Raw genomic sequence first — 13229 nt, forward strand, 5'->3', positions numbered from 1 at the left:
GGGTGGTCCTCATAATCAGCATCTGTGCTAGTCATCTGTGGTAGACAGCCGTGGAGAGTGATGTGGTTTCCATTTCTTTTTTGTTTTACCTCAGAGACCTGTGCTTTTACAGCTCTGGGATCTCTATAGGTTACTTTTTCAACCCTTTTAGGCTTCCATAAACTAATGTTCTTTTTTGAATTACTTCCACAATGGTGTGTGTGTGTGTATATATATATACCAATGATGTCTTGGTTACAGTTTATTATATTATTATTACAGTTAATATATATATATATATTATATATATATATAATAAACTGTAACCAAGACATCATTAGTTGGGGGTGGCAAGACAGCAATACACAATAGGTAGGAGGCATTCAAAACATATTAGTGACTTGATTCATCCATGCTGATGCATGTTACAGGGTATGGTGGGAGTGTAATATATGACCATACACTGGAAGGCTGCCTGGCTCTTCTCTCAAGCCAAGGTCAAGAAACCAGTCAGGAGGGGCAAGGAGGGATTGGGGGCAGGTATAAAACACAAAGAAATGCCTGTCCCTACTAGTAACACAACCTCACGCCTCACCCCTCCCATCGGACACAAAAGAGGTGGGATGAAGACCCTAGACTCATGACCCTCCAAAATGGAACATGACCATAAGCTGTAAGGGGTGGGACCAAGAGTGTGCATTGCAGATATATTTGGGGCCTGCTAAGGAGGAGGTGGGAAATGGGAATGAGGAGGGAGGAATGGGGAACAGGGACACAGGCAAGGCTCTGGGGCATTAGAGCTAGGAAGGGGGGAGACGGGATAAACTCTCTGCGGCATCAGAGCTGGGAATGGGATGCTGGGAAACAAGGCTTTGTGGCATCAGAGTTATGATATACATGCTTGCTGGAAACTAACCCCAACATTGCATTGCCTGTACTTTGGACTTCTGGTCTTCCACTTTCTGTCTGCGTGACAAGAACAAGGGGAGGGAGTGAAGGGAAAGCCCTCTAACTGCATCATGGAGGTATTCCTCAACTTCTGGGCATTTTGCTTGGGGTGATGGCAATCTCCAGGGTTCCATAGGGCCCTCTGCCAAAGTCTAAGATGCTTTCCACTGGCACAGAATCTGGAGTAAGTGAAAGCATAGATGTTTTTCAGAAGCTTATCTTGTGGCCAAAGATAAAGATTTATTATTAGTTGTTTATCTACCTTCTAAACACCTAATAAAACAGTTTGTTAAAATAATAATACAAGTTATTCAAGTAATGGATTATTCTTGTTCTATACATTTATATTCTTTTCTTGATGTACTACAGTGAGTCCTTATCAAATGATATGGGGCCTGATTCTTAACGTCCTAGCAGCTTGTGCCAAGTGGGTGCTAAATGCTACCAAATCAGAATAGTAGTGCTTTACACACACTGTGCACTTGGCTGGCACAAGATGTAAGACAGTAAAGAATCAGTCCTATTGGGGAATGTCTATTTTTAAGGCTCAAAATGCAACACAAGGAAAATTAACAAGTGTTACTTTTTTGGAGTAATGATTCAGAAATATAAGTGGACTTTGAGTGTAAAAGGTCTTTGAAAACCCACGTATAATACACACATACAACATTATGATACTGGAATATAAAAGTGAAGAATTGCAAAAAAGTAAGATTAAGAGCTTTGTTAGTTATGCCATGATAATTTATAATAATAGACAATGAATGAGTTTAGATGTAGTCACTCTTAGGTCAGTGCCTTGCTGGCATGATTGTGGTTTTGTCAGTTCTTCTCCCTTTACATAGATTTGTTGATTTGCTTAAAATGATGTTATTGCTGATAGGACAAAGGTGATGTGCTGAAGGATTTTAGGTAAAAAGTACACAAACTTGTAATGACAAGAAGTCACAGGAGCAGGGTGACCCAGAAACAGAATGACATGGAAATTGTATAAACATAAAAAGTCGTGTAAATTGAAGCTTGCATATTGTACGGGTCACATAAAACAAATGCATAATATGCTAAACACTGATTGGAAAAGGGTTAATTAATATGTAATGTGGAAATCAATAAAAACACCCAAGTGAATAAGGCCCAAATCAGAGAAAACCTGGACCACAAACTGAAGGAACAGTTCTGAAGGATTAGACCAGGGATCAGAAGCAATGATGACCATCATGACATATTGGAGAACTTCCCTGTGCCTGGGAATGTGGTAACTTGTGCCCTGTACTAATTCTGTATTATGTTTATCGTCTATCATAAACTTATGTTCAGACACTATAAGAGACAATACTTCAGTCTGAAATTGTATAAATAAAGGCAAAAATTGAGTAAGCCTAAATTGGGTGGATTCGTGACTCAGTTTCCCACCTTACACTCCCAACAGTCCCCTTGGTAAATATTTATTTAAGTCATTTTAGACTCAAATAGGACTTCAGAGATATTGTAATTTATCACCATGTCAGTATTCATTATATAGCTATGAACTATAATACACTGAATAGTTATAAAATATATTAACTATAATATGCACACCAAATAGTTTGACTATTTCCCATGTTTTTTAATAGAAAACACTCAAAAGGTATAATCTAGGTTATGGATGAACCATATACATAATTTCTTGTTAAAGCAATATCTCTATTTAGAGCTGTCTTATCTACTAAGACAAGAGCACAATCCTGCTTTTGTTCTGTATCAGGAGCTCCCATCAGACCCCGTAGCAGTATTCAGTAAAAAAGAATGTAGAATCTGGCTGTAAAAGGGCAAAAAAGAAAAAAAAAATTGGTGAAGTGCTATTTTTTTTTATAATCTAGGATCTTAAAAATGGCCAAATTTTAAAAACATTTTTTAAAATGTATTGAGACCTTTTCTACCCAAAGATCATTGTGAATGTTTATTATTTATATAGTGCCAACAAGTATTTTAGGCTCCTAAATATGGACAAGGGTTCTCTGCCCCCAAAAGCTTACTCCCGGAGTAAATTTATAATGGATATGATCATAAATCTTCTATTTTATTAAATAAAAGTATTTTAAGTGTATCCTTTGTTTTACATTTTTAAGTAAAAATTTATAGTAAAAGAGAGAAACACTATGGGGCTGCTGAAAAGCAGCTGGAGAGCAAATGAGTATGTGATATAGAAGTTATCTTCTGTGAAACTGTTTCCTTATACTATATGAACATTAAATGAAAACTTACACTGAAAACCATTGTTACAAATAATAGTGGCTACTTGCAATTCGGATGAAGACCCTAGTAACAGGAGTGGGCAAAAGGACTTTTTGTGTCAGGCATGAAAGGGGTGGTTTTCTTTTGGATGCAGATCTCAGCCTCGATGGATCAGCAGATCCATGTCTTTGTCACCTTCAGACTGGACTGCTGCAAAGAATGCTACATGTGACTATTTCTTAAGACCACTTAGGGCTTGTCTACATGGTGCATTAGTCCACAAAAGAGGGTTATAAATTCTAGTGTGTTAGCACATCATGCACTAACTTGCCCCTGTGCACCCTGCTGATGTGCAATAAAAGTTCCCAGTGTGCTAATGTAGTTCCATTTCAAACAGGACTACATTAACGCACACTATGGGTGCGTGCCACTAGGGTCCACGTAGGCCAGTTAGTACGCAACATGCTAGTGCATCCTAGAATTTACACCCTTCTGGTGCAGACTAATGCAACACGTAGATAAGCCTTTAGACTAGCACAGAATGTGACTGGATTCGTTAAGGAATGTTTCTTCTTGAAAGCATGTTAAAAACGTGCTTCATCTGCACTGGCTTCCAATTCATTTCCAGGTGCAAATTATGCTGCTGGTTTTAACCTAAAAAGCTTGAATGTCTTGGATAAGTCACAGATTGCCTCTCTCCTTGTGATGAGAGTGGCAGCAGATTTCAGAGGGGTAGCCGTGTTAGTCTGTATCAGTAAAAACAACGAGGAGTCCTTGTGATGCCTTAGAGACTAACAAATGTATTTGGGCATAAACTTTTGTGGGATATAAACCACTTCATCAGATGCATCAATGGCAGCAGAGGCACTTTAGCTGATAATCTCCTTGCTAAATAGTGAGGGTCCTTGACTGCTCCCTTTCTCCACAGGTTAGCAAGAGCCCAAATTTGTAGACTGCCAGGCCACGCTGTAAGATCTACCTGTGGTTCGTGTCCTTATCAGGGAAAATAGAAAAGTCTTCGTGGACATATTACATTTTTGTGTGAATAAAAAAAACCCCAATCATATCTGCTCTAAAATACCTGTAGAAAAGATGCATGCCTATAAGCAGTACTTTTATTTTAAAACAAAAACAGACACCACAGATTGATTCCAGCATCTATTAAGAAAGAAAGAAAAGACTGTCTCCTAACCATTAAGGGAAACATTTCTCTTAATCTTGAATTTAACATATAGTGAGCGGGGTCACATTAGTAATCAGAAGCAATGAACAAAGGGCGATATTGTGCTTCCTATGTATCCCTCTGACACCACAAGCATCCTGGAAAATGTGACTCAAAAGGCTTAAAGATGGCTCATTAACTTCCTGATCCATTTCTGTGTGCACTACTGATACTAAGCTGACCTTTTACAAGTCAGGCTACACATGTACTGCATAGGGCCATCTCCCCATTACTGTCAGTGAAATTCTGCCTGTAGGGACATAGAACTAAGTGAAGAAATATACTTTCAGCTGCTTTCTTGTCTCAGACATATAAGGGTTGAGAACAGGATATTTGTCCCATGAGTGAACACCCTGAAGCAGCTATATGTGATTGGCCTAGTGGAGATCTAACAATCTTTATGCAACAGACTGGCCACTTTCCAAATGAGAAATCAATGACTCTGTATTCTGGGGTAAAGGGAAGCTGGGATGGTTTATTCCTTTTTGTTCTACATACAGTATGTACCCAGCCAAGCTCTGAATTATGCAGAGTTCATGACAGCAAGACAGCAAACATCCCCACGTCAAACAAGGACTTCAGGAGCATAAGGTACATTCTGGCAGGATTCTGCATAGACAGGGCTTGCTGGATTTTGGAATGGAGCCTGTGGGAAGACAAACATATGCAGCAGAAAGCAGAGAAGAACACAATAGGGGTTTTCTGTGTCCAGGGTAGTCAGCTAATTAGATGCAGGATGGTTTTATTTCTGCATAATAGAGTTATAGAAGATATCAAATGAGTGAATAGCCATCTTTCCTGTAGGACTGTAAAGATCAGCCTCTGGTAATACAGAACCGAAAAGGACAAAAGACCATGCTAGAATAACAGTGAGCTAGAAGTTGGGTATTTAAAAATATCTCCCTAATACCTGCAGTATCCTGAATGATCTAAATATGAATCTGTCAAAAGCAAACACTATTCTCTTGTTGGCTGAAAATCCGTGGAAGAAACTCCCCCAGAGCTCCACATATATCAACCTATTATCATTATGCCACATGGGTAACCACAGAAGACATCAAATTAGAGCACTTTTAAAAAAGCCCTTTGGCACATCATGTGGTGAATTCATCTTGATGCAAAAAATGAATAAGTTACAGGCTAGTTAGGATTTTATATTTTGTCAACAACTCAAGCAGCAAGACTTAATACTTAGTAACATTTTCCCCCATTGCTTTGTCATGTTGCTTACAGCAGAATATGAATAGAGATTACTTACCTCTGTTACCCAGGACATTGAGAAAGATTAAAAAAACAAAAACAAAAAACCAAAACCCTACATCTTCTGGATTATTTTTCCACATGTACACTTGAGCAGTGATTTGATCTTTCTTGCTAGGCTGACAGCCTTTGAGAACTGAGACCCTCATTTATAATACTTCTGGTGAGTTCACTTCAGTGTAGTAAACCAGTATAGTAAAGTCCTATTACTGAAGCTCTATACTGTTGTAATAATAGCCTGTAGGGCTTCATCACATCAGCTGCTTAAAAGATAACCCTACCCAGCTTGATGAAAAGTCTTCACCACTTTCCTGTTGAGAGAAAACGGTTACACATTTCTAATAAATGAAGCAGGAACTGTCATTTTTTTGGCAAACTGTTAACTAGCTGTAACAGCCGCATTGCCACAAGTTGCTTTTCCAAAGTAATTACCATCAGGCTCCCTGTGGTATGCAGTGTTTAACACATTTCTTTTCTGTTAATGAATGCAAGAGCAGGCAACACCACTATTAGTAATTGCTTTTTATTCGTAGTCCTCATTTTCCAGATAGGTCACATTAAACACAGCCATTAAACAATAGCAGTTGAGATAATCCATACAATGTATGCTGCTTTTGTTTGGTTTTTTTAGTGTTGTTCACCAGCCACTTGGTGTAGCTCTTAGCCATATGGGGAGACAAGGGTTGATAAATGTGAACTGCCAACCTGTGGAACAATGGGGCCAGAGAAGTCAAGACCTTAATCAGGTTTCATTCAATTACACTTCAAATCAACAAATCTTGATAGCCAAAACTCCCATTTGAATTAATGCACTGATAAATGCTGCCTGATGTCAAAAGAATGTAATTAGACAATAATGAGTGGGCGTATAATATGCCAGACTTCAGACTACTTGTTGACCTCAGCATTTCTACTCCATTAGGCAACAAACAGCTGGAAAGCTAGTTTGAATAAAGCATTGAGCTCCATCACTAGGATCTGTATGACTTTTTAATGGTCATATTTCTAAATGGACAATCTCCTGTGTGCACTAATGACAAATCACATTTCAAGAGAAGTTCTCTTCTGCTGGACAGGCCTAGAAAATGGTAAATTTTCTAACTGATTTTGAATTCAGTTGTTTATGATTTGGTTGGTCAACATTTTATGAAATCACAGGAAATGTTACTCTATTATTTGCTTAGGTTAATATACAAGTGGCATAGACATCCATTCCTCTCCACTCATATTTCATGCCTTTATTAGTCGTTTAATGGATTTCCCCTTGTAACTATAATTATTTTTACAATTGTCTGGTGGAAGTTTTCATTTAATATAAAAAGTCACTTTTAAAATCTGCCTTATGTACGCAAAAATGCAAGAAATAATCCATGGGCTTTAGTTTTAATTGCTGGGTTGTTTCCAGGAAAGTTGAGGGATAGACAGTTATATTTTACTTCTCCCATGTGTGGTATTTCCTTCAATTAATCACACAGATGCTAACTTAACCCTCAAAACCTCCCCCCATATAAACTTTATCAGTTGATCATGATGTATCAACAGCAGTGGCAGGTGACTCCTAAATGATGAAGCAGATATCATATTCTGGGATAGCCTCATTGGAAGCAGTATGCCAGAGTTCTACAACACAAGGCAGTTGCTGGACAAATTAAATAAAAGCAAGATTTGCTAAACTCAGCTATAAAGCTGTGAGTCATGAATTCCGAATTACCTCAGACTGGTAAATAAATAATCACTACTAAATACAGATAATGTGTTAAACAGCTCAAGCTAGTAAATCACTAGTGACAGAGAGCCTTAAGGTAAATTTCTTTTACACTGGCACAGCCCTTTCTCAGAATGTTGTGTTTTTATGTCTTCAGACACATACAATGAATTGTACAATTGGTTTCTGAGTGTTAAAATTGTTTATAAAATACAGAAGCCTCCGTCACTTGACTACATTTACATACTGATTTAGGTTTAGCTGAATAATGGATTTCACTGGCTGAACTAAAAGCTTGGTGCTCATAAACTAAAGTGATGGGCACCATGGAAATAAGGGTAAAAGACAGATAAAATAAAAAGGGATCCTCTCTGGAATTTTAGCTATCAAGCAAAATCAACTTTGAATCTCCTGGCAAAATAATACTGTAGAACACAGACAACAACACATTTTAGATACACAAATTGTCCAAAATATGGAGAGTAGCTTGATAAAACATGTACAATATCCTTTGTTTACATATGATTGTAGACTTTCTGTACAATGGAAGCTGAGAGCAAACTTTTGGAATGGCTGGTTTTCAAGAACCAAAGACAATTCATTGTAGGACTGACTAGATGAGAACACCTTTTTCACGGAATACACAACATCACAGCCAGGTGTTGGTCAACTTTGTTTCTTGAACTGATGAATATTATTTAAGTATGGCCATGTGGGATCTGAAATGGCCAACCTGAACTGAATTCACTCTTTTAAATACATTTAAAGATATGACCGTTTAAATTTAGTGTAATCCAGATCCACAGTTTTCTATAACTGTGTTTCATGGTGCTATGTCATAGAGAATATTTAAAATACCCAGAGGAAAATGTTAGTCTAAACTTTTCCTCTGCTGCTTCTTGTGCTTGTGCGAGTTTCATTTTAAGCAAATATTTAAATGTGTATTTTTTTCAACTTTCATCTGGAAGCAATTTTGAAGTTTGCCAAACACCGTAAAGAAGGGTTGAAGTTAAATAGGGGGATGGGGGTTGGAGCGGGGGAGAGAGAGAGAGATTCTCTTGCAAATTATTCCAACAAGACGATAACAACGCAACTTAAAATAATAGTTTAAAAAAAACAAATACAAAATAAGCAGCCCGCACCCAGAACCTTTGTAAACCATAGCACTTTCCAAGAAACCAGAAAAAACAGCGCTTGTACCACACAGGCTCTGACACATTTTTATACTCTATGAACTTAACAGTAGCATAAAACATTAAATATTAGGATCAATTGTGATTTCAACCAAGAATGTGTTACCTAAACAGACTGTTTGCATATGTGCTTTGAAAAAAACAAGGAGGTTTCAGGTGTTGGTTCAAGTGTAATTTTTGTTATTAAACATGGGTTTGCAATAGAAGGACTTGCACACAACCATGACTGATAGTTGTATTTGTAGGCTGTTCAGTTAGCTCCATCAGCTCACTCAAACACATTCTGAACAGATTATGTACTGAAGTACTTTGTAGACCATACATTAAACAAGAGACTTTGCTCTGAGGCAGTGCTTCCCACACTCCATGGGGAAAAGGAAGCAGGAGAAAACAAAACTCATAGAGTTTGACAGCTACTGAGGCAACACTTGCCATTTACAATATAAGCCCAAATATTTTTGCAACACAACTATATATTAATTTAATAAAATACACAATATAGCTCTTATACACTCAACAATTTGGCTCATATGCACTGAATCTGCAATAAATCAATAAAAATATGTCATTTGATGTAAACACATTGAATCTTCTTACATTTGCACATTTAAATGGTCATGTAATTTGTGTAGATGTCTAAGACATTTTCACTTTCCTGAGCTATTTTAGTGTCCACAAATTAATAAAAAAGTGTTAATAATGTTATTTTGTTTCATGTATTACCCTTCAAAGGTAACTATTTTTGCGAACTCGTATTATACCTCAGGTTTGTTTCTAACTTAGTGCTAACTATTTATATTTTTGTCGGACACTAAAATGCTAAATAGGCATTAAAACCTTTTTTTTCTTTTTATCAAGTGAATTAGCTTATGTGTGTGCAGGACAAAATGGACTATATCATTTTACATTTAACTTTAATATGATATGAGTTGTGTTACTAATGACCAGAATATGTTTTTTGAATAATGATCTGGAATGATTTTTGTTTGTGTTTTTGTTTCATTTTTTGTGGCAGATAACTTTATACAGAAACGTTTACCACAAATGAATGTTAATGTTTGGTGTAGCTTGGACTACTACAAAATCTTTGTTAGGACTTTCAGTAGAAGCCTGTGGTGACTGCTGGAAATCCACCACAGATCAGAATGATTCAACCCTGCTTTTCATGGGGTTTATAGGTAAACAGTAAAGTCAGCATCAACTATTGAGGACAGTCTTAAAATATCAGACGTAGTTCTATTCCTCATTTCTCATACCTTCCTATCAGATTGTCAAAATGGCACTGTCTTTCCTTCTTTCTCTTGGTTCTTAATGTACTTCACACTGTCCTAATGAAAGTTTGGTCAAAATGAAACCAGTATTTTATGTGAAAAAGAAAGAGCAGTGAAAAGAACATACTTGTGGGCACTTCAGACGTTCACTAAAAGCCTTAAAGCAGCATTGGTCTTCCTTCATCCCTGTAAAACTGTTATAACCAGGGGCGATCTTTTATTTTTTTCCAAATAAGCAGAAGAGGCAAGTAAGTGCCAGCCTACACTTTTTTTTTTCACTTCCTCACAGCTACAGGGTCACTTCCACGACAGTCCTGTAAAAGCTTGTCAATTTCTCTCACAACTTCCTCTGCGTCCACTGACTCTCTCCCTAGATCCCGATTTGAACGGTCTAACTGCTCCAGAACAGAGTCCATCTCACTTGAGTCTCGGCTCACTCGGGAATGTACATCTGCAAAGACCCTAGCCATCTGATCTGATGCAATGAATGGAGCGTCTCTTGACTGTTTACTAGGTGATAGATACTGACTGTCAGTTGACAAGTACTGGCTGCTTGGTTCAGCCAAGGCTCCTGATTTCACTTCACAACCATCCAGTGGTCCTTTTGTTGAGGTGCAAGGCTCAATGCATGTCTTGGTTGGGCTGCTCGATGCTGAGGGAACCTCCTGAAGAAGAGGACTCAGGGCACGTTTGGCTTTTAAATAAGGTTTAACATTGGCAATGAGAATAGTGTGCTCTCGCTTGTCTTTCCCAAATGTACAAAAAGTCTTTTTCCCAGTGGGATTCACAGTTTCATAAGTCTCAGTCTCAACGTTAGCTTCAACTGTGGGTACAAAGAGATTTGTGCGATAATCTGCATTTTCAGCCTGATTGGTTGTAGGGAACTGTGGCATCCAACACCTGTCAGAATGACCGAGCACTCTGCATTCATCTGTGCAATTAACACACTCTTCTTGTTCTGTAAAGCAAATGAGAAAAACAACAACTCATGTTATTAGGGGTTCCTTTAAACTAATACAGAAGCTATGATCAGCTCTCAGTTTGGCTTGCCTGACCTCTGATTTCTTAATTATGGAAAAAAGCAATAATTAAAACATTTCAGGAGGACTGCATAAACTAACTGGTTGAGACAATATATTTACTTAACTCTATTCTCTCACTATTAAAGCATTCACATAGCCCAAAGGAAATAAAAAGGGGTCATTAGAGAATCATTCTCAGTAGAACTGAGCTTCATCTGTAAACTAATCTGCTGTAGAAATCTTTTAGTCTTTGTTCTGTAGAACGCATCCTAGAAAAATAGTGAACAGTACTTAAGGAACTCAAAAGGCATTATCAGGATTAATTTTTCAAATCAAATAACTGAGCAATGACTAGCTCTCTGGAAATACAAACACTTCATAGAAATCAGCTAGCTGAGTTTTCATTTTTGTCACCTCCATTTTGTTTGTAATTGCTATGCTTGGTGACAGTCATGAAATAAAAAGATTTCCTTAAAAAGCCAGCTTTTCCTGCTGAGAATAGAGAACTGGAATTTTCCATCTGTATGGTTCAGTATAAGCTTGTCAAAAATGCATACTGCTATTTTATTAGACATGAGAATGGATCATGTAATCAGTTTCCTCCTTTTTTGTTTTGGTGAAAGTACGTGAAAATGGATTTGCTCAATACATACAATTTGGAAGAATGATAAGCCTTGACACACTATTTGAATTGATAATGCTTTCAGTCAGGATTTTTATATTTCTATTTTATCAAAGAGATAATGGAATATAGCTAAATAAAGCTTTTTTGTTCACTGCATTTTTAAAGACTAAATGTGGAAATTTCTGGTCCTACAATTCAGTTCAAAGGCATACATAAGAACTTTGAGCTAGATTAATGGAGGGACTAACATGGTACCACACCTAACTTTTAGGCACCTTACTGCTCAGAGGAATCCACAGCCCCGAGTTAGGCACCTAGGCTCCCTATACAGTGCATAGGTAAAAGAGAAATAGGTGCTGGCTGTGGTCCCCTTATATCTTTCAGCCCACTGGTTAGAGCACTTAACCAGGATGTGAGAGACCCACATTCAATTTTCCCCACTGCCTGATGCAAATAAGGAACTTGTGTCTTCCCCGTCTCAGGAGATTACCTTAACTATTGGGCTATGACTTATTCTGGGACAGGTTTCTTTCAGTCTCTCCTGTTGAGCTGTGTATAATTACTTAAATATACATTGGGAGAGACAATGAGAGAGAGAGAGAATGACTCTATAGTTAATTATACAAAGCAGCAAAGCTCCAACAGGACAGACTGAGAGAAGCCTACCTCAGATTACACCCTAGCATAGTGGTTAGGGCACTCTATTGGGAGAGGGAAGAACTACGTTGAGATCCCGTCTCCATATAAGACAGAATGAAGAATTGAATTGGATCTACCACATCCCAACTGAGTGTTTTAACCAGTGGGCTAAAAGCTAAAGGGCACCATCAGCAGCTGTTTTGTGTGGATTCAGGTGTTCTCTGAGAATGCCTACTGGATTGGATTCCACAGCAGGGGAACACCTAGTTTGAGCATCCTGCTGGGGCTTCAGCATGAAATAGGTGCCTAGAATGGGACAGCTGTGTGCATGCTCCCTGGCAGAAATGTAGGTGCCCTAGGGGACTGTAATGATGGAAATTCAGGCACCTACAGAGGTGGGCGGCAGGTGAGCGGTGGTTTTGAGTATCTCAATGGTGACTAAATGTCAGACTTAGACCCTAAATCAGGTCCCCAAGCTGTGGCCCGCATGCGGTCCAATTGGCACACAGCTACGGCCCAGCTGTGTGCTAAATGCTGCCGAGCCCGCGTGGCGAGATCCGGGGTCCCTGCTGCCCAGTACCCCACCCAGGGCTCTGCTCCTGGCCCCACTCTGTGGAGAGGTCTCTAGGTGGGAGGCGCTGGGCATAGGGGTTTGTATGGGGGGGTTTGAGGGGAGGGAGAGCGCTGTGGTTCTCAACCTACGGCCCAGGTAACACATCGTGGGCAGCATGAAAAATAGGTTGAAAACCACTGCCCTAAATCCTCTGGAGAACCTATCCCTTTCTGCTTAAAAATGTATTTTGGTTGGTCATTTTGAGCCAAACCAATTATTTCTGGACTTTCATTCTTCACCCCCGAACTCCACTGTGTGAATGACTCCAGCTCTATGTCAGGAGGCTAGAAAATTTCAGAAATACCCTTTGAATCCCTAATTAAGGGATTCTTGATTGTAAGAGGAACTACTGCCCATATTCTCAGTACTCTCCAGCCAATACTGAGAGAGTAAGTCTCAGATGTCTTGAGTCCTGGGTTTTCTGTACACTGTTCCTCAGCTGCTAAGAATTTCCACCCTCTAAAGTAGCAGACAGGCCTCCAAATCATTATGGTTTTTTTAAGAATTTGGTAGCCATAAAAATGTTTAGATTTGGAAT

The 13229-nt window shown here is 38.6% G+C and overlaps 1 protein-coding gene across 6 annotated transcripts in view; it reads right to left on the minus strand.

The window, feature by feature from the left end:
- Positions 1-6130: 6130 nt before the first annotated feature.
- PCDH17 (protocadherin 17) overlaps positions 6131-13229 on the minus strand; it is a 105301-nt gene continuing 98202 nt past the window's right edge. For 5 of the 6 annotated variants that reach the window (XM_034758386.1, XM_034758387.1, XM_034758390.1 and 2 more), the window contains one exon: positions 6131-10750. In XM_034758386.1, the coding sequence (XP_034614277.1) occupies positions 10068-10750 (683 nt within the window). In that variant the 3' untranslated portion in view covers positions 6131-10067. The remainder of the gene's footprint in view (positions 10751-13229) is intronic. The other variant, XM_034758391.1, reaches the window with a different exon arrangement.

The sequence above is a fragment of the Trachemys scripta genome, chromosome 1 (genome assembly GCF_013100865.1).
Source record: "Trachemys scripta elegans isolate TJP31775 chromosome 1, CAS_Tse_1.0, whole genome shotgun sequence".
Taxonomy (NCBI): domain Eukaryota; kingdom Metazoa; phylum Chordata; order Testudines; family Emydidae; genus Trachemys; species Trachemys scripta.